This window comes from Scyliorhinus canicula, chromosome 3 (assembly GCF_902713615.1).
Source record: "Scyliorhinus canicula chromosome 3, sScyCan1.1, whole genome shotgun sequence".
Taxonomy (NCBI): Eukaryota; Metazoa; Chordata; class Chondrichthyes; order Carcharhiniformes; family Scyliorhinidae; genus Scyliorhinus; species Scyliorhinus canicula.
Genome location: NC_052148.1, coordinates 255,867,636 through 255,894,462, shown reverse-complemented (window position 1 = coordinate 255,894,462; position 26,827 = coordinate 255,867,636). Strand labels below are relative to the sequence as shown.

Sequence of the window (26,827 nt, the reverse complement as noted above, 5' to 3'; positions counted from 1 at the left end):
CCATGCTGCGCATCGCCCCCCCTCTCTTCGCCAACCTCACCCCGGATTGCAAACCGGTAGCCACCCGCAGCAGGCGGTACAGCCTGCAGGATAGGGTATTTATCAGAACGGAGGTCCGAAGGCTGCTCAATGAGGGGATCATAGAGGCCAGTAACAGTCCCTGGTGAGCTCAGGTGGTGTCGTCAAGACCGGGGAAAAATTCCCGCATGGTCGTCGATTATAGCCAGACCATCAATCGCTTTACGCTCCTAGACGCGTATCCCCTCCCCAGAATTGCAGACGTGGTAAACCAGATCGCCCGATATTGGGTATTTTCCACGGTGGATCTGAAGTCTGCATACCACCAGCTCCCAATCCGCCCGGAGGACTGCCACTACACGGCGTTCGAGGCCGATGGCCGCCTCTTCCATTTCCTCCGGGTTCCCTTCGGCATCACTAACGGGGTTTCGGTGTTCCAACGAGCAATGGACCGAATGGTAGACCAGTACGGGCTGCGGGCCACGTTTCCGTATCTGGATAATGTTACCATCTGTGGCCATGACCAGCAGGACCATGACCGAACCTCCACCGTTTTCTCCAGACGGCCCAGAAATTAAACCTTACATATAACAGGGAGAAATGCGTGTTCCGCACATACAGACTAGCCATCCTTGGCTACGTCGTGGAGAACGGAGTCCTGGGCCCAGAACTCCCCCTCCCCCATGGCCCCAAGGCCCTCAAACGGTGCTTGGGGCTCTTTTCGTACTACGCCCAGTGGGTGCCCCAATATGCGGACAAAGCCCACCCTCTCTTCAAGGCCACACTATTTCCCCTGTCTGCTGAGGCGTGCCAAGCCTTCAGCTGCATCAGGGACGACATCGCCAAAGCAGCCATGCGGGCGGTGGATGAATCCATTCCCTTTCAGGTTGAGAGCGACGCCTCAGAGGTACGCTAGCAGCCACTTTGAACCAAGCAGGGCGGCCCGTTGCATTTTTCTCCCGTACCCTATCCACTTCAGAACTCCGACACTCCTCAGTCGAGAAGGAAGCACAAGCCATCGTGGAGGCTATCCGACACTGGAGGCACTACCTCGCAGGTAGGAGGTTCACCCTCATTACCGACCAACGGTCGGTCGCCTTCATGTTCGACAACTCGCAAAGGGGCAAAATGAAACGTGACAAAATTCTTTGGTGGAGGATTGAACTCTCCATCTACAATTACGATATCAAATATCGACCAGGGAAGCTCAACGAGCCCTCTGATGCCCTATCCCGCGGGACATGCGCCAGCGCGCAAATCAGCCGCCTAAAAGCCATCCACGATGACCTCTTCCACCCAGGGGTCACCCGGCTCGCCCACTACATCAGAGCCCGAAACCTGCCTTTCTCCAACGAGGAGGTAAAAGCGGTCACCAGGGACTGCCCGATCTGTGCGGAGTGCAAACCGCACTTCTATAGATCAGACAGGGCCCACCTGGTCAAGGCTTCTAGGCCCTTTGAATGCCTTGCGATTGATTTCAAAGGGCCACTCCCCTCCACTAACAAAACATTTACTTCCTTTACATTATTGACGAGTTTTCCCGATTCCCCTTCGACATCCCATGATATGACCTCCCACACGGTCATTAGGGCCCTGCATAGTGTCTTCACCCTGTTCGGTTTCCCCAGCTACGTGCACAGCAACCGGGGTGCGTCCTTTATGAGTGACGAGCTACGTCAGTACCTGCTCGACAAGGGCATCGCCTCGAGCAGGACTACCAGTTACAACCCCAGGGGGAATGGGCAGGTGGAAAGGGAGAACGCGACGGTCTGGAAGTCCGTCCTACTGACCCTCAGGTCCAGAAAGCTCCAAGTTTCCCAATGGCAGGAAGACCTCCCTGACGCGCTCCACACAATTAGATCTCTCCTGTGTACAGCTACCAACCAAACCCCTCACGAGCGGCTCTTCATTTTTTCCAGTGGCACTACCACAGGGGTCTCACTTCCGGCGTGGCTGAGGGCGCCAGGCCCGGTTCTCCTAAGGAAGCACGTCAGGGCGCCCAAAACCTACCCCATTGTTGAAAAGGTGCGCCTGCTTCATTCCAACCCACAGTACGCATTTGTTGAGTTCCCGGACGGTCGCCAGGACACAGTATCCCTCCGGGACCTGGCACCCGCTGGATCCCCATCTACCCCCACCGAGGAACTCCTTTCCCGTTCCCTATGCGGCCGTCCCCTTGCGCCCCTGATTCTGCGAGCTCACCCCATCAGTCCCGAGCGCCAGCACCAGCCCGCCCCCCGCGCCCCCAGTCTCCATTCGACCAGGAGGTGTATGAGACTCGGACAAGACTTTCCCCGGAGCCTTGCCCCAGACCTCGACGACCGCCCAGCCACCGCAAGAGGCTGCAACCCCGGTGCTCCGCAGATCAAAACGGACAATTCGTCCACCTGACAGACTGACTCTTTGAGCCATCACCCCCGCCGGACTTGATTTTTTTTAACAGTTGTGATCCCAGCACAGACCCCTGAGGCACACCACATCCTGAACAAGACCACTTTATCCCACTCTCTGCCTTCTGCCAGTCAGCCAATCATCTATCCATGCCAGGATCTTACCCTGAACACCATGAGCTCTTAACTTATTTAACAGTCTCCTTTGCGGCACCTTGTCAAAGGCCTTCTGGAAATCTAAATAAATCACGTCCACTGGTTCTCCTTTGTCTAACCTCGCTGCTACCTCCTCAAAGAACTCTTACAGATTTGTCAGACTCAACCTTCCTTTGACAAAGCCGTGCTGACTCAGTCCTATTTTACCATGCACTTCCAAGTGCTTCGCGATCTCATCTTTAATAACAGACTTTAAAATCTTACCAATGACTGAAGTCAGGCTAACAGGCCTATAATTTCCCGTCTTCTGCCTACTTCCCTTCTGAAACAGTGGTGTTACATTAACCACCTTCCAGTCCTCTGGGACCCTTCCTGCCTCGAATGATTCATGAAAGATCATCACTAATGCCTCCACAATTTCCTCAGCTATCTCTTTTAGGACCCTGGGGTGTATCCATCTGGCCCAGGTGACTTATCCACCTTCAGCCCTTTCAGTTTCCCCAGAACCTTCTCCTTAGTAATGGTCACTGCACTCACCTCTGCCCCCTGGTTCTCCTGGAGCTCTGACATCCCACTGGTGTCTTCCACCGTGAAGACTGATGCAAAGTAACTATTCAGTTCCTCTGCTATTTCTTTGTTTCCTATTATTAATTCTCCAGCTACATTTCCTAGTGGTCCAATGTCTATTTTTGCCTCGCTCTTACATTTTATATATTGAAAAAATCTCCTCCTATCTTCCTTTATATTACTAGCTAGTTTGCACTCATACTTCATCTTCTCCCCGCTTATTGCTTCTTTTAGTTATCCTCTGCTCGCTTTTAAAGGCTTCCCAATCCTCTGGTTTCCCATTAATCCTCGCCCCTTTTATGCTTTTTCTTTAGCCTTTATGCTGTCCTTCACATCCCTCATCAGCCATGAATGCCTTGGCCTCCCCTTAGCATGTTTCCTCCTCCCTGGGATGAATTTCTGTTGTGCCTCCCTAATAACCCCCATAAACTCCTGCCATTGTTGTTCCACTGTCTTCCCTGCTAGGCTCCTTTTCTAATCAACTCTGGTCAGTGAGAGGGCAGCACGGTGGCCTAGTGGTTAGCACAGCTGCCTCACGGCGCTGAGGTCCCAGGTTCGATCCCAGCTCTGGGTCACTGTCCGTGTGGCGTTTGCACATTCTCCCCGTGTCTGCGTGGGTTTCACCCCCACAACCCAAAAATGTGTAGAGTAGGTGGATTGGCCACGCTAAATTGCCCCTTAATTGGAAAAAATAATTGGGCAATCTAAATTTATTTTAAAAAACTCTGGTCGGGCGGCACGGTGGCACAGTGGTTAGCATTGCTGCCTACGGCGCTGAGGACCCGGGTTCGAATCCCGGCCCTGGGTCACTGTCTGTGAGGAGTTTGCACATTCTCCCCGTGTCTGCGTGGGTTTCACCCCCACAACCCAAAGATGTGCAGGGTAGGTGGATTGGCCATGTTAACATTGCCCCTTAATTGGAAAAAATGAATTGGATATTCAAAATTTAAAAAAAAAAACTCTGGTCAGTGATGGAACCATCAATTCACCAGACACGTGTTTCCGATATGAATCTAGGCTTTAATCGACTTACTTCAGAGCCAGCCTGTTACCCGTTGATGAACTCGTAGTGAACTTAGGGTGACTCTGGACAAGGGTATTTATACAGCTGCACTAGGGGGAGAAGTCATGGGCGGAGCCAAGGGTGGAGCCCAGTACAAGTTCCTGAGTGCTCCCAGCGCTACTTCCCCTAGTGGTAGGATAGCGCTACTGCGCTTACAAAGACAGTGTGAATTATCATATATACATCTATATATTACATTCACCACAGTCAGCTCCTCCCTCATGTCTTTGTAGTTACCCTTATTTAATTGTAATACCATTACATCTGATTGCAGCTTCTCCCTCTCAAACTGCAGGGTAAATTCTATCTCGAACGGAATCTTTCCCTTCTTCATGATTAACGTGACCAACGCCTGCATCAGTGTCTCCAGAAGCTCTCCCTTCTCCAACGCCTCACTAAATATCCCCAACAAATGTGGTGCTAATTCCAGTGCAAACTCGGCCGGAAAGCCATCCGGCCCCGGTGCCTTCTCCAACTTCATCTCTCTAATGCTGTCAATCACCTCCCTCAGCCCCTGCGGTTCCTCCAATGCCTGCCTCCTCTCTTCCTCCACCTTGGAAACTCCAATCCATCCAGAAATCGTCCCATGTCTCCTTCCTCACCACCCGGATCCATCCTGTATAGCTTCTCATAATACCCCCGGAACATCTCATTTATCTTCCCTGGCTCTGACACTCCCTCCCCCTTCTCCATTCGCACCGTTAAAATTTCCCTGGATGCAGCCTGTCTCCTCAACTGATGGGCCAGCATGCGGCTCACCTTCTCCCCATGTTTGTATTGCAGCTGCCTCGTCTTCCTTAACTGCCCCACTGCCACCGTCGTCGTCAACCTATCGAACTGCCCCTCGCAACCTCTTTCTCTCCGCCAGTGGGGGCCCCCGTGTATCCCCTGTCCACCTCAACTATCTCATCCAACAGCCGTCAATGCTCCTCCCTCCTCCTCCTGTCCCTGTGTACCTTGAACGACATAATCTCCCCTCGTACCACCACCTTCAATTCCTCCCAGAGCTCAGCCGCCAACACCTCCCCGTTGTGATTAATTTCCACATACTCTCCGATCGCCGACCTCACCTTTTCACAGAACCCTTTACCGACAAACAAACTTGAATCCAACCTCCATCACAGCCTCTGCAGACTCGGGTCATTGTCTGTGTGGAGTTTGCACATTCTTCCCATATCTGCATGTGTCTCTCCGTCACAACCCAGAATATGTGCAGGACTGATGGATTGGCCACGCTAAATTGCCCCTTTATTGGAAAAAAAGAATTGGGTACTCTAAATTTATTTTTAAAAAGGAGGCTACTCCCCGCGACTTTGAGTCAAACTCTGACTGGAATATCTGTCCCACCCATCCCTTCCTCAACCTAATCTGGTCCTTCACTCCAAGATTCATCTCCTGAAAGAAAATCACCTCCGTCTTCAAACTCCTCAGGTGCGCAAAGACCCAGGATCTCTTAATTGGCCCATTTAACCCCCGGATGTTCCACGTTACAATTCTTACTGGAGGCTTATGCCTCTACTCCCCTCTACTGTCTGCCATTGTCCTCCTCTGGCTTTGCGCCTTTTAATACCACCCTGAATCAGGGCCATCCAAGATGGCCCCCCTCTCCGTCCATGAGCACGCCCATCTGGCTGTATTTCTGGTAAGGTTTTCCCAAATCCCGTTTTTATTTATCAACAATGGCATTCAGAGTTGTTATTTCCTCCTGGTACCTTTGTGTTGCCTCTGAAATTTGTTTGTTCAGATCGTGAACCATTTGGTTCATTACTGAATTTAGTTTATCGTACGTTTCAAAGGCATATACTCAGCTAGACTTATGTTTCAAATGTTGCAATTCAGCTGTCATAAAACATTTTCCAACCTTAATTCACTTTCTTTAGCATAGTTTGTGTATCTTGGACTTCATCAGCCCTCCCACCTGGCTCACTCACTCTTCCATCGTGCAGGAGATACAAAAGTCTGAGAACATTCACGAACAGACTGAAAAACAGCTTCTTCCCCGCTGTTACCAGACTCCTAAATGACCCTCTTATGGACTGACCTGATTAATACTACACCCCTGTATGCTTCACCCGATGCCGGTGTTTATGTAGTTACATTATGTACCTTGTGTTGCCCTATTATGTATTTCTTCTATTTTCCTTTCTTTTCATGTACTTAATGATCTGTTGAGCTGCTCGCAGAAAAATACTTTTCACTGTACCTCGGTACCTGTGACAATAAACAAAATCCAAGTCCAAAAATACAAAGATACTTGCTCTAAACTGCTGTTGTAGGGGGCTGGTTTAGCACACTGAGCTCAATCACTGGCTTTTAAAGCAGACCAAGCAGGCCACCAGCACGGTTCGATTCCCGTACCAGCCTCCCTGAACAGGCGCCGGAATGTGGCGACTAGGGGCTTTTCACAGTAACTTCATTGAAGCCTACTCGTGACAATAAGCGATTTTCATTTTCATTTCAGTTTGTGTAATATGTCAGGGTTTCCATAAGGATGTAGTTTTGAGACACGATGGGTCAAAGGCCTGTTTCTGTGCTATAATCCCTATTGGAAAGTTCTTTGCCTCTCTGGCCTCCTCGTGTGGCTTACTCAGGTAATGTCTTTTGGCCTTTCGTTGCTTTGCTGGAGGGCTTTCGATCTTTCTTTTTATGCTCTGTGAATTCCACAATTTAAAGATTAGAATATTAATAAAAAACTTTAAATACCTCACCAAAGCTGGTTAAGTATTTGTCAATGAACTGCATTAGGATTACTTTACCTTTAAATTGAACAAAATAGTACATAAAGGTATTAATCTTGATTAATAGGGGAATCAGGGGTTATGGGGAGAAGGCAGAAGAATGGGGATGAGAAACATATCAGCCATGATTGAATGGCGGAGCAGACTCGATGGGCCGAATGGCCTTATTCTGCTCCTATGTCTCATGATCTTATGGTCTAATCCTGACTTTTTCAGACTTTCTACTTAGACCTGATCTACTCCGGTAGTTTAGAAATCCTGTTCTCCAGGATGCCCAATTTCCCATTAGGTTTGGTCATCCAGCATTTGAGCTTTATGAGCTTTCTGAATTTGAAGAGGGTGTCACTGTTCACTTGAAGACAAAGGGATTCCAGCACTTGACAATTTTGGCTGGCTCCAATATAATGGTGATCGCGCTTAGATTGAAGAAAATATAATTCAACAATGGCTGCATGAATCAACTGCCTTGTGCTCAGCGTTCCACTTTAAAGTCACAAGTTTATCGAATTCTGACTTTTACTTACTCTCAGCTGCGTTTCGAGGTGATGCTTCTTCTGGATTATCTAATTAATTTTTCCTTGTGGTGCGAGCTTGGATACCATGTGTACCAGACACCAACTCAAGGATGGATTTTGAATGGGTTTTTAAAAACTGCACATCTGACTCTGAATTAGTTAATGATTTCTCAGGATTTGCTGTGGCCTGGAATTTGAAATGATTTTGCTCACCCCTGCTGGGTCTGCTGGCACTGCACTGGGAGATTCAAATATGGACTTCCAAAGAAAATTCAATAGCGTCTTCTTCTTTCTTTGGACATATTTCCTGGCTGTACACTGCGTCTGGAGCTACTTTTCAGGTCAGACTGCTTTGCTGAATTTTTTTCAGTCTTCTAGCATTTTAGTTTAGCTCAGCATTCTCTGAGAGGTCTCACCATGTTGTAGGGTGTTGGTTACAGTTTGGTAGGTCTAAAGAAGATTTTGTAGACATATGCAGGTTAATTTTAGGTCTAGAATGACTCTTATATACAGCAAAGGATACAAACTAGAACTGTCTCCATGCTCACCAATATACGTGACGACGGGTGAAAGTTAAATATTTTACAAGTATTTCTGTGTGGGAACCACCCCCCACCCCCTTCCCACCTATCATCTGAGACACTTAATTTCATTGATATCTCTAAAATAAATCTTCATTATTGGAATAAAAGCCTGAACTAACCTGATAGAAACTCCCATATTGGCCCAAAGAGCTGATCTCACTCTCCTTCCTATTCGCGTTGCACCATGTGTTGGTTGAGTCTCAGTTTAAATACCCAGCATTCAGCAGCTTCACTTGTCTCTTCTCTTTGTGGTGACAGCTCACATGTAGGTGTAAAAGTGGCAATGTTTTCTCTCTGAGGATGCTTTTCATCTTCTTCATTTGTTGGTGCTCTTATTGATTGTGAATCCTCAATTTCTTCACTTTTATGTTTAAACATATCTATTAGTCTGTTGAACATACATTATGGGTGGGATTCTCCGTCCCACCGTGGCACGCCCCCGGGATTCTCCACCTCGCCAGCCGGTCAAAGGGGTTTCCCATTATGGACAGCCCCACACCGTCGGGAAACCCCCAGGCTGCCGATGCAAAGGAGAATCCCGTCAGCGGAAAATCCAGCCCCTTATTTTTATTTTTGAATAGTCAAAATACAATCTTTTTAAAAAATCCTCAAGATATAAATATTCCAAACTCTGAATTTTTACAATCACATTTTTTCAGCACAATGTTCCTTTAATCATTTAATGAAATGAAAATCGCTTATTGTCACAAGTCGGCTTCAAATGAAGTTACTGTGAAAAACCCCTAGTCGCCACATTCCGTCACCTGTTCGGACAGGCTGGTGCAGGGATTGAACCGTGCTGCAGGCCTGCCTTGGTCTGCTTTAAAAGCCAGCGCTTTAGCCCTGTGCTAAATCAGCCCCATGTAATTAAATAATATGAAGTAATTTTAGCCCCTGCTCTTGTTTGTATCTCTCAGACACTTTAAAGTATTTAACTGAATTATTTGAGTTTTAATTCTAGCTGTAGTTCTACTTGCTTATTTATTTCAGATTCAATCCCTCAGATTTTCATCTCAAAAGGTTTAATTTAATTCTGAAATATTTTCTCTCTGTCACATATTCTGTTATCTCCACCCACCTTCTGTGCTCCTCCCTCTCCTTCCTGTAGCCTCCCACTTTCTGATGATCGTCCAACGACGCAGCCGGCTCTGTTAGTAGCTTTCTGATGACTCGAGGCTCATGCTCCCCCTCCCTCAAGGGATGTGATATCTTTTGAGCCAAGCTCTTGTGAGGCACCTGCCTGGGGGCGAGGTATGTATTCTTCTCACACTGGCACTCGTGTTTTAAATCAACGAGGCAGGCGATTGGTGGAAGGACGAGACTGCAGGAGGGGAGAGAGCTGTTAGTGAGGCTCCTCCGCACATCTTTGCCTTTCCATCTCCACCGGGAATGCCGTGTTGGTATCGGCTTACGTTCACCTATGGCACTGCACCTACCGGGCAGCACGGTACCACAGTTGCTTCACAGCTCCAGGATCCCAGGTTCGATTACCGGCTTGGGTCACTATCTGTGCGGAATCTGCACTTTCTCCCTGTGTCTGCGTTGGTTTCCTCCGGCTGCTCCGGTTTCCTCCCACAGTCCAAAGTTGTGCAGGTTAGGTGGGTTGGCCATGATAAATTACCCTTAGTGTCCAAAAAGGTTAGGTGGGGTTCTGGGGATAGGGTGGAGGTGTGGGTTTAAGTAGGGTGCTCTTTCTAAGGGCCAGTGCAGAATCGATGGGCCAAATGGCCTCCTTCTGCACTGTAAATTCTATGATCTACATTCACACAAACAACGATGAGTCAGGGTACAGGAGGGTGATAGAGAACCTAGTGGGTGCTGTGACAAAAACAATCTCTCCCTCAATGTCAGCCAAACTAAGGAGCTGGTCAGTGACTTCAGGAAGCAAAGATGAACCATAAAAAGTATCCTATCTGGGCGCATCACAGCCTGGTATGGCAACTGCTCGGCCCAAGACCGTAAGAAAGTATAGAGAGTCATGAACACAGACCAGTCCATCACGCGAGCCCGCCTCCCATCCACTGACTCTGCCTACACCTCCCATGGCCATGGCAAAGCGGGCAGCATAATCAAAGACTCCCCCCACTCAGGGTATTCACTCTTCCAATTTCTTCCATTGGGCAGGAGATACAAAAGTCTATGTTCTGACAACACTCACTAACAGATTCAAAAACACTCTCTTCCCCACTGTTACCAGGCTCCTGAACAAGCATCTTTTGGACTGATCAGTGGCGTGCAGAGGTCTGGTGATGCCCGGGGCAAATCTTGATTGTATGCCCCAAAGACTCAAGTATAAGGCCTAATATACTGAGAAATATTATGAGAAAGGAAAACATTGTGAATATATAAACATGAAATAAACGCTTTATTCAATTTTAATATAAATCAATCAAATTTATTAAGTTCTTTTCCCCAAATTATACCTCCTGTCACAAAACACCTGAACTACTTCACTTTTTACATCAGCTGTGAGAAATTCTTTTTCAATGCTTATTAAAGCCAGGTTGGTCAGTCGCTCCTGTGCATAGAAGACCTCAGATATGTTTTTATTAATTTCAGTTTTGAAAATGACCTTTCACAGCTTGCGACTGAAAATGCGATTGTAAGCAGTAATCTGTATGAAACACACAGCGTCGGAAAGACATCCCTCCCATACTGCAGTAAAGACTCCAGAGCATCTTTAGGATCAGGGGGAACTCTATTCCCTCCAGCTCGAAGGAGCATCACAAAATCAATAATTTCGTCATATAACTGAATTGCAACCACATCATTGTCATAATAATTTGCAAAGTCTGAACATTCCTTTTTTAATTTCTCTCTTTCTTGTTCATCTTCAATCACTACTGAATTCAAGTTCAGAAGAAAAGAAAATCGGTCACTGAGTCTTTGAAGACGGACACTGCGGTCTTCAATTTCAGTTTTTAATCTGTTCACAATCTCTACCATTACTCTATTCATTTCTTCTTGTGCCGTCAGTCCACTATCTCTTGCTGACTCTCCAGGCATTATTCTTCTTCTCCTTGTTCGTGCAATTGGTATTCCCCAATTTTCACAATATTCATTGGCTAAATCTATTGCATTGTGGATAATTTCGTCATTCTTCAAATTCAAGATATGAATAAGTCCTCTCAGATCACAAGAAGCTTCATGGAACCCCATTTTCGGATCCTGCAAACGTTTTGAGACTTTATCCACTGATGATAAAACTGAGTACCAAAAATTTAATAAAGCTATAAACGGGAACTGTTGAATAGAGTTCAGTAGCGATCCTGCATCAGATTTAGTTTCCCTTGAAAATTCTCCTTCCAGCAGGTGTTGAAGGCTTGCAATAATGTTGTCACACTCTTTGTGGATTATTTGCACAGCATCATGGCTGGAACTCCATCTTGTGTCACACTGTCTTTTCACAGTCCGAGTGACAAATGATTTTAACACTTCCCAACGAGAAGTAGATGAAGAAAAAAAAGTAAAGAGTTTTTCTAGAATGCCAAAAAATGTAACAACAACATGTTGCACCTCACTTGCATGGACACAAGCCAAATTGAGGCTGTGGTTCTCGCAGTTCAGAAACACAGCTTTTGGGTTAACTTCAAGAATTTTTTGTTGAACACCTCCTCTCACTCCAGCCATAACTGCTGCGTTATCATATGCTTGACCACAACAGTCATTCATGGAAATTTTGTCTTCTTCCAATTTTTCCTGAATTTTATTTACCAGGCTGACTGCATCTTTCTTGTTGACTTGAAAAAATCCCAGAAATGTCTCCTTTATTTCTACTTTTCTGTTTTCATCAATATGAACGTAACGCAGAATTTCAGAAACCTGATCTTCATGGGCAATATCTGGAGTTGAATCCAGCATTATGCTAAAATATTTTGCGTCCTTAATTTCGGAAATTATACTTTTCTTGACAGTTTCACCAAGAAGATTGATTATTTCGTTTTGAATTCTGTTGGACAAGTAGGTGACACTTTTTGGTTTCTCTCTCCCTCTCTGCAAATGTTTTGCTAAGATGTCATCATATTTGGCCAAAAGTCTGATTGTTGCTAGAAAGTTTCCTGTATTTTCACTGACTGTCTCCCCTGGCTCTGATTTTTTTTTTTACTAATTTTAGATTACCCAATTATTTTTTCCAATTAAGGGGCAATTTAGCATGGCCAATCCACCTACTCTGCACATTTTTTGGGTTGTGGGGGCGAAACCCACGCAGACACGGGGAGAATGTGCAAACTCCACACGGACAGTGATCCAGAGCCGGGATCGAACCTGGGACCTCAGCGCCGTGAGGCGGTTGTGCTAACCACTAGGCCACCGTGCTGCCCTCCCCTGGCTCTGATAACCTAGATATTCCTTCTCCTCGATGTCCACGACAGGCCAGATTCTGTTTTGCCAGAAAGGATATAACCTCAACAATCCGTTCAGTTATTGCTTTCCATCTTTTCTTTTCAGCAGACATTTGCTGTTGAAGTTCAGCATCTATCGTAGTTGAATGATGGAGTCGAACTACGGTTTCTTCAAACAGCCAAAATCGCTTCTTTGCAAAAATATGCTAAAATCTTCTTTATTTTCTTCACATGGATCATCATCCTGACAACGAGATGAGGAGAGAGAGTATTATGTTCTGACCGAGCTGAATCCGTATCAGAAAAATCCTTCTCTGCACCCACATCATCTTTTACTTCTCCAGGTTCTCCTACTTCCTCTTTACTTCTTTTTATCCATGCATCTAATGCCCCTCTTTGATGGGACTGTTCTTCGACTCTGGCCCTCTTTTTTTTCCTGTCCTGTGCTCCACTCGGTTGTACACAAAATACTCGTAACATTTCATTTTCTATCTCAAAAACCGTAAGACGCATGAGAAAATGGGAAGAAAATGGTAAACAATCGGTCAGTTGCAGACGGATAAACCATATTTCATTTCTTTGTTCCTTCGTATCAAATTATTTCACACTGATTCTCCACTGATAATTTTGTGCAATTTATATCATAGACTTGCAAATTAGTGGTATCTGTATTCGAATATTAGCATGTTAAGGAATAATGTCTCCTATTCCGAGATTAAATGCCATAGCAGTCCTCTGATCATCCAGGCTTCACTCTTACTATATCCCACGTAAATATTTCATTAAATATCACCAAAAAACCTATAAAAAACGTAGTTGCACCCGTTCTAGAGCTATTCACTGACCTGAGTAGGTAAAAGAACTAATCTAGATGCACAAAAAGCTGAAGAAAAGACAAGTTATGACTCGAGGAAACGCAGGAACGAACAGCCACGTCTGCTTGTTGCTTTTGATGGTTGCACCACGTACATCATGCGCATGCGTGTGGGGGGATGGGGAGAAGCACCATTTTCTCTAGACAGAAAGGGTACACCATGTTAAAGGAATAAAGGAATAAAGGGCTAACAACTGCCTCTGCAGTGTGGTGAGCCTCCAAAAATTGATTTATCACCGCTGAAATTTTAAAATTACTATCTTATTTCCTTCTCTGGGGCAGCACGGTGGCCTAGTGGTTAGCACAACCGCCTCACGGAACTGAGGTCCCAGGTTCGATCCCGGCTCTGGGCCACTGTCCGTGTGGAGTTTGCACATTCTCCCCGTGTCTGCGTGGGTTTCGCCCCCACAACCCAAAAAATGTGCAGAGTAGGTGGATTGGCCACGCTAAATTGCCCCTTAATTGAAAAAAATAATTGGGTAATCTAAATTTTTTAAAAAAATGATTTCCTTCTCTGATTGGATGCCCCCATCCAATGGATGCCCGAATGCACCGTCGGCCCCCCCCCCCCTCTGCACGCCACTGGGACTGATTCTGACCTTTTCACTTCTGTGTAGTACTGGACTCCTGTATGCTCACCCGATGCCTGTATTAATGTGTTGACATTGTGTATTTATGTATGTCCTCTGTTTTTTTTTCATGCATGGAATAATCTGTCTGGACTGTACACAGAACTGTACTTTTCACTGTACTGAGGTGCACGTGACAATAATCAAATCCAAATCACCGCTACACAGGACTCTGCCCAACATGAAAGTGACCTTGGGTCATTACATGTGCTCACTGTGTGGATGGTAATGTACTCAGTCCACAATAACCCTGTACGTGTCAGATCCTTATCCTCAATACACGACAGATGAGAGTCGGGCAGATCATTGAAGTGAAGGCACGATCACAGCTGCCGAATACGCGACAGGTCCAAAGGGTCCAAAGTTTTTAGCAACTTCACAGACAACTTCTGACCAACCAGGAGGCGCGGCCCGCGCGTGATGACGCAACGCGTCGCGCTGCTGTGACGTGACGCCGCGGTGACGTGCACGCTCGGCCTGCGGACCGTTTCTCCTTCGTCCTGGTGAAAGTCGCTGACGGTCACGATGGTTCCTCCGGTCCAGGTGTCGCCTTTCATCAAGGTAGGGAGCGGGGATCCGGGAGGGGAAGACAGGGCCTCGCGGAGCCCTCGGCCAGCGGCTCCCTCACCCCGCCACTACCACCAGCGGTGGGTCCGGGCCTAGTGGAGCTGAACTAAGGTCAAAACAGAACTTTGGGACAGGGCGAGTTGTGCACTGCGACGGTGGGGGATGGGGCAGTCGGGAGGGTGGGGCAGTAGGGGGGGGGGGGGGTTGGTAGTGGGGCAGATGGGGGGGTGGTAGTGGGGCAGATGGGGGGGGTGGTAGTGGGGCAGATGGGGGGGTGGTAGTGGGGCAGATGGGCGGTGGTAGTGGGGCAGATGGGGGGGTGGTAGTGGGGCAGATGGGGGGGTGGTAGTGGGGCAGATGGGGGGTGGTAGTGGGGCAGATGGGGGGGTGGTAGTGGGGCAGATGGGGGGGGTGGTAGTGGGGCAGATGGGGGGGTGGTAGTGGGGCAGATGGGGGTAGTGGGGCAGATGGGGGGGTGGTAGTGGGGCAGATGGGGGGGTGGTAGTGGGGCAGATGGGGGATGGTGGTGGGGCAGATGGAGGGTGGTAGACGGGAGTGAGAAGATGGATATGGGCGGCAATTAGAAGGGGGGAAGGAATGGATAGGGGGAATGTTGGAAGGGAGGGGCAGATGGGCTATTGTCAGTGGGGATATGGGAGCGGTGGATATTGGCATTAGTAGAGATGTGGGAGTTGGGAGGAGGAAGGGGGTGCTGGTGATGGATCCATGGGGACTGAGAGGGGTTGTGTTGGTGAAACCTGAAATTGGGGTTGGGGAATGGGAAGATTGAGTCTCTTAAGTGACATTGAATTCAGCTTTGATTTTTCTCGAGCCCTTTTTTATTTGCACCTTAGTTGGACATTGGCATTAAACCTCAAGTGCGTTTTAGAAAACTGACCTATGGTCAACTGTGATTTGACAGACGGCTCTCAGCAAATAAGGTCAAAGATGGGGAAAATCTAATTAAGTATACACCTTATTGAGGTCTTGCCCTCTTGAGTCCTGAAATAATCCATATTGGCATGTTGACATGTGAATTGTCTTCAGTAGCCCAGCCTTTAGACTTATTGGGTTGGAATTTGCTGAAAAAAATAATGTGCAATTATTCTAACAGCTTATGGTGGCAGCTTGTGATTCTTGATTTACAGGACATCTCCGTTTGCACATCTCTGCCTTTAACATTGCAAAAACTCAAATCACCTTTATTAGGTTAGTACTGTTGCTTCACAGCGCCAGGGTCCCAGGTTCGATTCCTGGATTGGGTTACTGTCTGTGCGGCGTCTGCACTTTCTCCCCGAGTCTACATGGGTTTCCTCCGGGTGCTCCGGTTTCCTCCCACAACCCCTGAAAGACGAGCTCATTTGGTGAATTGGACATTCTGAATTCTCCCTCCGTGTACCCGAACAGACGCTGGAGTGTGGCGACTAGAGGATTTCACAGTAACTGCATTGCAATATTAAATAAATTAAGTCTACTTGTGACAATAATAAAGATTATTATTTTCTGGAAGCTTTGTGCAGTTGCATGCTAATTGTCCATTAAGCTCACCACAGGGAGTTAAGTCTAGTATTCAACAGTACAAAGTATCCTTTTAATGACATTTCTGCTAATGAAGCTGGCCCAGGCAGTGAACAATTAAATATAGTCTCTTTCATTCGGGTGCTATACTGTTGAGGTTTTTCTTGCGCACCGTTTCTCTTCTCAATTCAATCTTTCCCTCTGTTTCTCTTTCAGTGCCTGATTTGACATTTCATTCATCCATTCCGATTCATTAAAGTCGTTTTTTTAATCTAACAATTGTTAAAATCTCATTGGCTAAGGAGCTGCACTGTTCACCAAGGTCCTGGGTGTCCTGTTGACCTAGCCATGCCATTACCTGTTGCATTTTAAACAACTAACAAGTGAAAGGCAATTTGGGCAGACATGGGCAAGAAAAAAGAATAATTAACCAATTCATGAAGTGGCCATTCAGCAAATTCTGGCCCAATGGGTTATTGTGGATGGAGAAGAAAATTTGCATTTAAGTATTGTCTTTAGCATACAAAGGCAGCTCAGAAGAGTGTTAGCAAACAATCTGGCACAAAACCACAGGGACAAGTACAGATGACCAAAAGCTTTATTAGAATGGTAGGAGTGACTTTAAGGAGATGAGGGAGGTGGAGAAGTTTGGGGAGGGAGTTTGAGCTAAGAACATAAGAAATAAGAACACGTGCCTATGCACAATGGCAGCAATGTGTACCATGTATAAGTTGCACTGCAGCAATTTGACAAGGCTCCATCGACACTACCTTTCAAACCCGCGACCTCTACCACCGACAAGGACGAGCAGCAGATTCAGAGAATGTCACCAACTACAGGCATGTCTCCAAGCCCACCGTCACAGCTTCCAAAGTCAGATCGGCCTTCTTGAAAGTGAACCCTCAGAAAGCGACGGGTTCTGAACGGACCCTGGTCGTGCACTCGGATCCTGTGCGGACCAGCTGGCCGATGTGTACGCGGACATCTTCAACCTATGCCTACTCCGTTCCGAGGTCCCCACCTGCTTCAAGATGACCACCATCATACCGGTGCCACAGAAGAACCAGGCAACGTACTTCGATGACTATTGTCCGGTGGCCTCGACATTGATCATAATGAAGTTCTTCAAGAGGTTGGACATGAGACACATCAACTCCATGCTCCCAGAACGCCTTGATCCACTGCAATTCACATACTGCCTCAAGCGGTCCACAGCAGATGCCATCTCCCCAGCACTGCACCCAGGAGCATCTCGACAACAAGGAGTCCTATGTCCATCTCCTGTTTGTTGACTACAGCTCCACCTTCAACACCATAATCCCAGTGAAGCTCATATCCAAGCTCCAAAACCTAGGACTTGGCTCCTCACTCTGCAGCTGGATCCTCGACTTTCTGAGCCATAGACCACAATCAGTAAGGATAAACAACAACACCTCCTCCATGGTAGTCCTCAATACTGGGGCCCCACAAGACTGCGTACTTCGCCCCCTATTGTGCCCCCTATGCACGCACGACTGTGGCAAAATTTGGCTCCAACTCCACTGACAAGTTTGCTGATGACACGACCGTTGAAGAGTCAGAATACAGGCAGGAGATAGGCAGCCGAGTGGTGTGGTGTGATAATAATCTCCCTCAATGTTAGCAAAACTAAAGAGCTAGTCATTGACTTCAGGAAGCAAAATATCTCATGCACCCCTGTCTGCATCAATGGAGCCGAGGTTGAGATAGTTGACAGCTTCAAATTCCTAGTTGTGCACATCACCAACAATCTGCCCTGGTTCACCCAAGTCACTGTTACGACCAAGAAAGCACAACAGCGTCAATACTTAGGAAACTAAGGAAATTTGGCATGTCCACATTGACTCTTACCAACTTTTACAGATGCACCATAGAAAGCATCCCATCTGGCTGCATCACAGCCTCGAATGGCAACTGCTCGGCCCAAGATCGTAAGAAACTACAAAGTTGGGAACACAGAACAGTCCATCACACAAACCTGCCTCCCATCCATTGATTCTGTTTGCACCTCCCGCTGCTTGGGAAAAGTTGGCAGCATAATCAAAGACTCCTCCCACCAGGCTTATTAACTCTTCCAACTTCTTCCATCGGGCAGGAGATACAAAAGTCTGAGAACAGATTCAAAAACAGCTCCCCTGCTGTTACTAGACTCCTAAACGTCCCTCTTCACATTCTCTACTGAATAGTACTACACTCCTGTATACTTCACCTGATGCCAATGTCTATGTATTTACATTGTGTATTTATGTTTGCCCTATGTTTTTTTCATGTATGGAATGATATGTCTGAACTGCTCGCAGACCAAAACTTTTCACTGTACCTCGGTACATAAGACAATAAAACACATCCGATCCAAACCATACACCATCCTGACTTGGAACTATAATTGCAGTTCCTTCGTTGTCATTGGGTCAAAATCCTGGAACATTCTCCCTAACACCAGATGGACTGCAGCAGTGCAAGGCCTCATTGAGGGCAAGTAAGGATGAGCACCAAGTGCTGCCTTTGTCAATGATGCACATATCCCATTAAAGAATAAAACAAGTCAACCCTTTGGCCCCTCAAGTCTTTTCCAATATTCAGTAAGATCATGGCTGATTTGATTGAGGCCTCAACTTCACTTTCCTGCCTTCCCTTTATAATCCTTGACCCTCTTGCAAATTGAATATCTGTCCACCTCCACCGTGAACATATTCATTGAACCAGGCTCCAGTGCTTGCTGGGATAAAGAATTTCAAAGATTAACAATCCTTGAGGAGCAGAAATTCCCAGACTACTTCCAGACTCCCCGGGCATCGACTGGTCAGCACACGTCGCTCCACGAGCTTGAACAGCTTGTCGTGTGCGAGTACCTTTAAGAAATGGGTGTTTATCAGTATAGTCAGAGTGTAGGTGGAGCTGGGCTGACTGTCAGCTTTTTACTTTCGTTTTAGGCTTTTTGCTGCAGGGTGTGTTTTAGTTTCGTTTTCAGAGCTGGATAGCTGCAATCACAGCCAGAAGGGGTATTAGTCTCTGTAATGTAAACTGTAAATCGATCCTTTGGTGATTTAAAACTAATAACTGCTCTCAGTAGTGACTTTAACCTGATGTGCTTCTTTTTAAAGGTTTTTAGTCTTCTGGATGTTAAACGGACAGCTTCAGGTTTACTTAGTGTTGTATTCTTTGGGGGTTGTATTTGAATTAATGGTTGCTGAGATGTTCACTGTTTTAAAAGATTAACTTGAGTTCATAGAATAAACATTGTTTTGCTTTAAAAAATATTTTTCCATTTCTGCTGTACCACACCTGTAGAGTGGGCCGTGTGCTCCCCGTACCACAATCTATTAAAAGTTGTGGGTCAGATGAACTCCATGATACACTTTGGGGTTCTCTAAACCTTGCCGCATAACAAACTGATAACTGTCATTCTGCGAGTCAAACGTCAACCCGTGCTCTGCAAGTGAACTACCACTCCACTCACGGTGCCAAGGTCCCAGGTTCGATCACTGCTCTTGGTCACTGTCCGTATGGAGTTTGCACATTCTCCCCGTGTTTGCGTGGGTTTCGCCCCCACAACCCAAAGATGAGCAGGGCAGGTGGATTGGTCATGCTAAATTGTCCCTTAACTGGAAAAAATGAATTGGGTACGCTAAATTTATTTTAAAAAACTCCCACTCCACGAGTTCTGCCGCGCTACCACAGTTCTCCATCTGTCAAACTGTTGCCCACTCACTTAACCTATTTGTATTCCTTTGTGTCCTCGCAACTTGCTTTCTCACTTAACTTTGTCAGCAAACATAGCTACAGTATTACCCATCATCTAAATCATTAATTTAGTTTGTAAGTAGTTGAAACTCCAGCACTGATCCATGTGGCACTCCACTGTTTAGCCTTCCTGAAAATGATCCATTTCCCCTGACTCTTCCCTGTGTAAGGACTGAAGCAATGGTACAGCTGCTAGTGACTGAGCAGATAAATTTGGGGGTGCGACTCATATCTGCAATTGTTAATCAAAACATGAGGGTAATGCTTTATGTGATTTGATAAATACAGGTAACGCAGGTAGAGGGGGGACTGAAATGTTCAGTGACTCCCTACAAATGCAGACATCTGTAAATAATTTTGAATATCATTTTAATTTCCAATACCCAAGTAAATGAACTGTTTTAAATGTTGGTAATTGAATTCACATTCTATTCAAAGTTTAATGCAAACTTAATCTGCTTCATAAATTTTACTTGAGGAGTGAAGGAATTCTTTTGCAGATATGGCATCTTTCAGTGATTTTTGTCTCCCATTAAAGTAATTGACGAAGAACCTCTAATTGGAGCATCGTTACAATGTTTTCCAACATGCTCGCACATTGACTCATTATTTTGTGAAGTTTTATATGTAGAAGTATGTCTTTGCGGGACATTGAGAATCTGCAGTATTGAGGCAAAATCATGGCAGGGTAAAAGTTGCTGTCTGAGTTGTGTTAAACTACGCATAAAACGGATTTTTTTTCTTAACCATGCCTTTTTAACGGAACATGCTGTGTTTGCCCATTTACTGGCTATTAGACCTGCCACAGCAAATTAAGTCTCATTTACGGGTACATTTTTATAACAGTGTTACCTAATGCCAGTCGAGTTCTCATACCCAAAATTGACTATTACACAAAGTGTCTTATTCCTTCAGGGTTTAAATTCTTGGGAAATTTGAATTTTACTAATTTCCTTTGTTTGTCTTTATAATTAACTGCCTGTTGAATTTGCCCCCTTTACTTCACACTCGGTCTTTTTATAGTGTTTATTTCTTGCTTCCTGTATATTGTTGATTAAGGGGTTGCCCCATTGATTGCCTGGTCACTGAGACCCCAGATACCCTCACTGCCATTGGTAGCTTGCACCAGTAACAACTTTGTGGCCAAAGCCTTTTTTTAAATTTAGAGTACCCAGTTCATTTTTTCCAATTAAGGGGCAATTTAGTGTGGACAATCCACCTACCCTGCACATCTTTGGGTTGTGGGGGCGAAACCCACGCAAACACGGGGAGAATGTGCAAACTCCACACGGACATTGACCCAGAGCTGGGATCGAACCTGGGACCTTGGCGCCGTGAGGCAGCAATGCTATCTATTGCACCACCGTGCTGCCCCTATTGGCAAGCCGAGGGGTGCAGAGGCAAGTCTAACGAGCAAAGAACGTCAGAAGTGCAAAGACATGCACGCTGCATGTCCCACTGCAGCAAATACTTGCCCTCTTGTGATTGCACATATCCTGTTATCCAACTCTTGTCGGGAGTTCTTACTGGAGAGTGAAGTGTTTCTACCGCAGTAAACTTGTATTATATTCTGTTACAGATGGCTAGGTATTCAGCATTGCTGGTCGGTATCCTCTACGGGAAGACGCGATGTGGTAAGGATCTGAGATTATCTTGTCATCCATGCTTTTCAAAGAAAAGAAAGAAGTAAAATGTGCCAAATCCAGTTTAGACTCCCTGATGGATCTTCCTTTACAAACCAATTCTCAGCTGAAGCCACTTTAGCAGAAGCAAGGCAATTTGCAGAATCACAAGTTGGTGGTCTATATGGACACTTTGAATTGGCAATAACTTTTAAAAAGAATCACATTTATCTAAAAGCCTGGAACGAATTGCTGGCTTTTTCTAACCTATCTGGAGAGTTCAGATTGAAATTGGCACTGTTTCTGAAAAGTTTGTGTTGCTGCAATTTTTCCATTCGCTCCTTGGGTGCTAATCCAAGAATTGGTCACAATACTTTTTTTTAATAAACGGTTTTATTCTCTATTTTCATATTTTCCTTCAAAATTTACACCCCACCCACAGACAGTAAACGGTAACAAATACAAAATCAATCCCCTTAACAATAACAACAATCCCATCCTCCCACCACCCCAAACAACGGCCCACCTGTCAATATATGCATCCAATAAAACAAACCCTTCCACGGTGGAAACAAAAAACAATGGAGAAAAAGAAAAAAGGAGACCGGGACTGCCCATGGTAACCATAGAGTCCACCCCCACCCCACACACAATGCCGTCCAACCTCTGAAAGAGTACCGTACATGATACCCAAGAGTTGTAAACCCACTCCCCAACTCCACCCATCCACTGCCTCTTGTGAAACTCTTCCCCCCCCCCCCCCAATCTCGGTTCCTTCCCCCCAACTTTCCACTCCGGCTAGACCACTCGGGCCCTGTTCTGCCAGGCTCCGATGGCCGCAGCCCCTACCCCCACCTCACTCCCTTTCACTGGCGGCTTAAACCGGCCAGCGTGGAGGCCCCCGCCCGGGTCCCTTTCCCCCTTGCCCGGCCCTGGGAAAGCCCAGAAATCCCCGTTTTAGAACCCAAACCCCGCATATCCACCTACACCACAAAGATCCCTCACTTCGAGTGAAAGTCCCACCACTTCCCTTGTCCAAATATATACAACATTGGCTCCTTTAGCCCATAAACCCGCACGCAGTGAAACAAAAAAAAAGAAGAAAATACAGTCATGAGGTTACATCGGCACATGGCCATTTCTCAAATTCTCAGTTCTGTCACAGTCCTACCGTCGCAAACTCCTCCGCTGCTTCCGCCGTTCCAAAATAAATGTCCATGAGCTTGTAAGTTACCCTCAGCTTCGCTGGATATACAATGCCGCACTGCACCTTGCTAATGTACAGTGCCCTCTTCACTAATGTACTAATGCTAATGTACAGCAGCCCGCCTCCTCGCCAGCTCCACCGTAAAGTCCTGGTATACACTTATACCAGCTCCAGCCCACTGCACCACCCACTTCTGCTTGGCCCAGTACAGGACCTTCTCCTTCACACTGTACTTACGGGAGTACAGAGTCACTACCCTTGTCTCACTCGCCTTTGGCGAGTGTCACACTCCACGACAGATGAGCCCGATCCAGTTCATAACGGGAGGGATCCTCCCCCTCCCCCAATAGTTTTGCCAGCATCGCAGCAAAATACTCAGTCGGCCTCAGCCCTTCAACCCCTTCGGGCAGCCCCACAATCCTCAAATTCTGTCGCCTGGATCTGTTTTCCAGGTCTTCCATTTTTCCTCGCAGTTCCTTGTTAATCTCCATCACCTTCCGCATCTCCTTCCCCATCGAGGTAAGTTGATCACCGTGCTGCAATAATGTCTCCTCCACTTCCTTCAGCGCCTCCCCTTGCTCCCGCACCTCTGCCACTTCGCTCGCCACCGCCGTCGTCACCGGGGAAATCGCCTCCTCCACCAGCACACTCAAAACCTCCCTCATCTCTTTCCTCATTGTCTCTATGTATTTTGTAAACTGCCGGGGATTTGAATTCCGCAGCCATTACCTTAGTTATTTCTTCAGCCGTAAGCAATGCGGCCTCCCCTGGTGCTCCAGCCTCCGTTTTCTTTACCGACCCCACGGTGACCTTTCCACTCCCCGACGAACTTTCAGCTGTTTTCACGGCCGTTTTGTTTACTGGCCCTCGACACATCCCTTCCCTGTACCTTCTCCTGACCTTTATCGCCTTCACTGCCCCTAGGATCGGGCGTCAATCCCCGACAATGCCGTTCCCGAACAGGAGCCCTCCAACGCGCGGCTGCCTCCCGCCCGCCGTCACCGGAAGTCAGTTGGTCACAATACTTGAATGGAATGACAATTACATTGATGAAGTTGGCAAGGAATTGGAATTCTTTGGGAAACAAGCGGCATTTATAAAAATTCCTAATGAGGACAGTTCATACAGAGGCTTAACCCTTCATGTTTATCTATTTTATAATGAAGAATATTTAAAGCCTATTGCTGAAGAGGAGAGGAGAGTTGAAGCTGAAGAAAAAAAGAAACGTGAGGAGCTTGAGCGCATTGCGAAACAATTGGCAGAAGGTATTTGAAAAATAAATGATGTTTGCAGTGGCTTGGAATCAATATTTTATGTATTGGTGCCCAGTTAAGAAAAGTAAAAACTATACGTGACCATATCTCATGTAATTCTACATCAGAAAGGTAGGAACGTGGGTAGATCACCTTGGAGCCTGTTCGGTCGCATTCTGGCTGGTTCTACCTCAACTTAATTTACCCGTAACCTAACAAAAATCCATTAATCTCAGTCTACAACTTTTCAGTTGACTGAGCACCTCCAAGCTTTTTGGAAGGAGATTCCAGAGTTCCACCACTCTTTGTGAGGTGGGTGGGGGGGGGGGGGGGGGGGGGGGGGGGGTTTGCTGCTGACCTAAATTGGTTCCCAGTTCTCTGACAACTTGTATAAAATTCTCTTCCCCATGTTCCCAGTCTCAGATTGCTTCATAAACTTGTGACCGCCTCCAGCTCCACAGCCATTCCGGAACTGTGTTCTTCCAACTTGGGTCTCGTGTGCATCCCCTCACACCTACTGTGCCATTGGTGGCTGCAACTTCAGTTACCTTGGCCATAAATTCTGAAAGACCATTGCTAAAACTGCTCTATTGACCAAGCAATTGTCATCATTCCTAATAGCTCCTTTGACTCAACATTGATCTGTCTGATTTTTCCTTTAGTGAAGTAAAGGTTTAGAACATATCTTTTAATAAGGGTTTGAATCTAGCCTCGGCTGATGGAAGTGTCATCTGTTTGGTTGTGATGTTTCCCGCAGCACTAAGCTACCCCTCAGTTAAGAGCCATGAGAATCGGGTACCGTCAAAAGGTCAGACTGGTGCAGAGGCACTTTCATGACACTGAATGAGAAAGAGGAGCGAGATAGTGTGGGACAAGAGGATGACTGTGGGGTGGGATCTGGAAGCAAAGGAGCTTTGCCCTGTATCTGCCCGGGACATCTTGATCTTGGCACTGATCACCCAACTTGGCAGCTAGATATTTTCCAATGCCTTGGTTTGAGCATAATGTTTAGTCAGGATTTTAAAAGATTTTCATTGTGTGTCTTGTAAGGTTATATACATAAGTAAATTGATCTCTCATTTCAGCTGAAGATTCTATTTTGAAATGATTACCATTAAAAACAGATGAAGAGTCAACATGCTGTCTTCTCGGTTTGCTAGTATGGACTTGTCAGATGTATCTATTCAGCGCACATTTTTGATGTGCTTTTCCAATGAGCAAGAATAAATTTTATTTGAACAACATACTGTCTTCTGTTAATTTTATGTCTTGAAAATCTGTTGTGGAAAAGTTGACTTCGTGACAAAGCTGACAAATGTTTATCTACCAAATGTACGCTTTTGAATTTCAAGACTGTAGATCAGTGACTCCAGATGTCTTTGTCCTCTTTAAAAGTTTACAGTTTGTTTTACAACCGTTGCAGTTTAGAACAGCTGGAAACTCTGAATATACTGACCTGTATATACAGTTAAAAAAGCCAAACTCGTGGGCAAAAATAAAATGCTTTCAGTAGTTTACTTCAATTGTGGTTTTAGTTTGTCATTGAAAACTACACAACCCAACTGCTGGGAACGTGTGTTTTGTACCGCAGTTGCTCTGTAAGCCATCCACCTCTATACCTCACTCCGTTACGACAAGTTTTATCTAATATCTCCTGCAGAGAATCCATTTTTGTCTGTTTGGACCTCCATAAGACCTAGGAGCAGAATTAGGCCACTCGGCCCATCGAGTCCACTCCGCCATTAATCATGGCTGATAGTTTTCTCATCTCCATTCTCCTGCCTTTTCCCCATAACCCCTGATCCCCTTATTAATCAAGAACCTATCTATCTCTGTCTTAAAGACATTGTGATTTGGCCTCCACAACCTTCTGTGGCACAGATTCACCACCCTCTGGCTAAAGAAATTCCTCCTCATCTCTGTTGTAAAGGATCGTCCCTTTAGTCTGAGATTGTGCCCTCTGGTTTCTAGTTTCTCCTACAAGTGGAAACATCCTCTCCATATTCACTCTATCCAGGCCTCGCAGTATCCAGTGTTGAAACGCAGTAAGTTTCAATAAGATCCCCCCTCATCCTTCTAAACTCCCAACGAGTACAGACCAAGGCCAACACATCCTTCCTTAGATTCGGGGCCCAAAGTATATTGGGGCTTCCCTCTCCATTTTTGACAATTTTCAAATTCTCTTTTCAATGCTGTTGGGTATCTGCTACTGCTTCGTGTCTATACAATCAGCTGAGCCAGCATCATGAGCCCTTTATAGATAAAGGATTTGTCATAGATAAGGAAGCAGTGAGGCAATTGAGCTTGGGTTTAGGGTAACAAGAGTTCCAAAACTTGGAACTGTCGGGAGTTTTGCTGTGGGGCCTGGACAAGATTACTGAAGTCTGCACCATATTCTACTTCACTCTCCAAATGGTCATTGCCCTGGATTACTGAAGATGTGCAGAGACCAATGCAACTGGAGTTTGAACTTCAACTGGCTAGGAGACAGAAGTGATATCAGGGGACTTGGCTGTTCATTCAGAAGGAATCTTATGACCAAGTCATAATAAAGAACTTTTAAGTGCCCCTAGTATCATCCTGTCAGACACTAAGGATATATGCTTCATACCCAGGCAAAAAAACAGGTCCTGCTTTTGCCCTCAACCTCTGAGTATCACTGCAGCTATATTATTTCAGATCCCAAACATTATTTAACAACGGAGAGAGAAGCACAGTTATTCTACAGTTCTGTTGCAGGGTCAATGGACTCAAAACATTAACTCTGTTTCCCTCCATAAGGTGGGTAGGAGTAGGCCATTCGGCCCATCGGGTCTGCTCCGCTATTCAATGAGATCATGGCTGATCTGATACAATCCAAAACTTTCCCACCTTATCCTCAAAACCTTTGATCCACTTACTGATTAAAATCTTATCTATCTCGGCCTTGAACATACTTCATGATCCAGCCTCTCTAGCTCTGCGTAGAGAATTCCACAAATTCACTACCCTCCTGAGAAGAAATTCCTTCACAACCTGTGA

General features: G+C 46.1%; 1 protein-coding gene across 1 annotated transcript; it reads left to right on the top strand.

Annotated features, from left to right (window-relative positions):
* The first annotated feature begins 14,241 nt into the window (after positions 1 to 14,241).
* LOC119963463 (ATP synthase subunit e, mitochondrial-like) lies at positions 14,242 to 25,050 on the top strand. The gene is made up of 4 exons (XM_038792624.1): positions 14,242 to 14,438; positions 21,304 to 21,358; positions 23,720 to 23,818; positions 24,892 to 25,050. The coding sequence occupies exons 1-4, from the start codon at positions 14,403 to 14,405 to the stop codon at positions 24,912 to 24,914; spliced, it is 213 nt and encodes a 70-aa protein (XP_038648552.1). The 5' UTR covers positions 14,242 to 14,402; the 3' UTR covers positions 24,915 to 25,050.
* The last annotated feature ends 1,777 nt before the right edge of the window (positions 25,051 to 26,827 follow it).

Bases quoted from the DNA above. Each gene is read 5' to 3' on its own strand.
- LOC119963463 (XM_038792624.1), top strand. From the start codon at position 14,403: ATGGTTCCTCCGGTCCAGGTGTCGCCTTTCATCAAG. The intron at 14,439-21,303 runs GTAGGGAGCGGG...ATTCTGTTACAG, and splicing joins AGGTGTCGCCTTTCATCAAG to ATGGCTAGGTATTCAGCATT. The intron at 21,359-23,719 runs GTAAGGATCTGA...TTTATAATGAAG, and splicing joins CTACGGGAAGACGCGATGTG to AATATTTAAAGCCTATTGCT.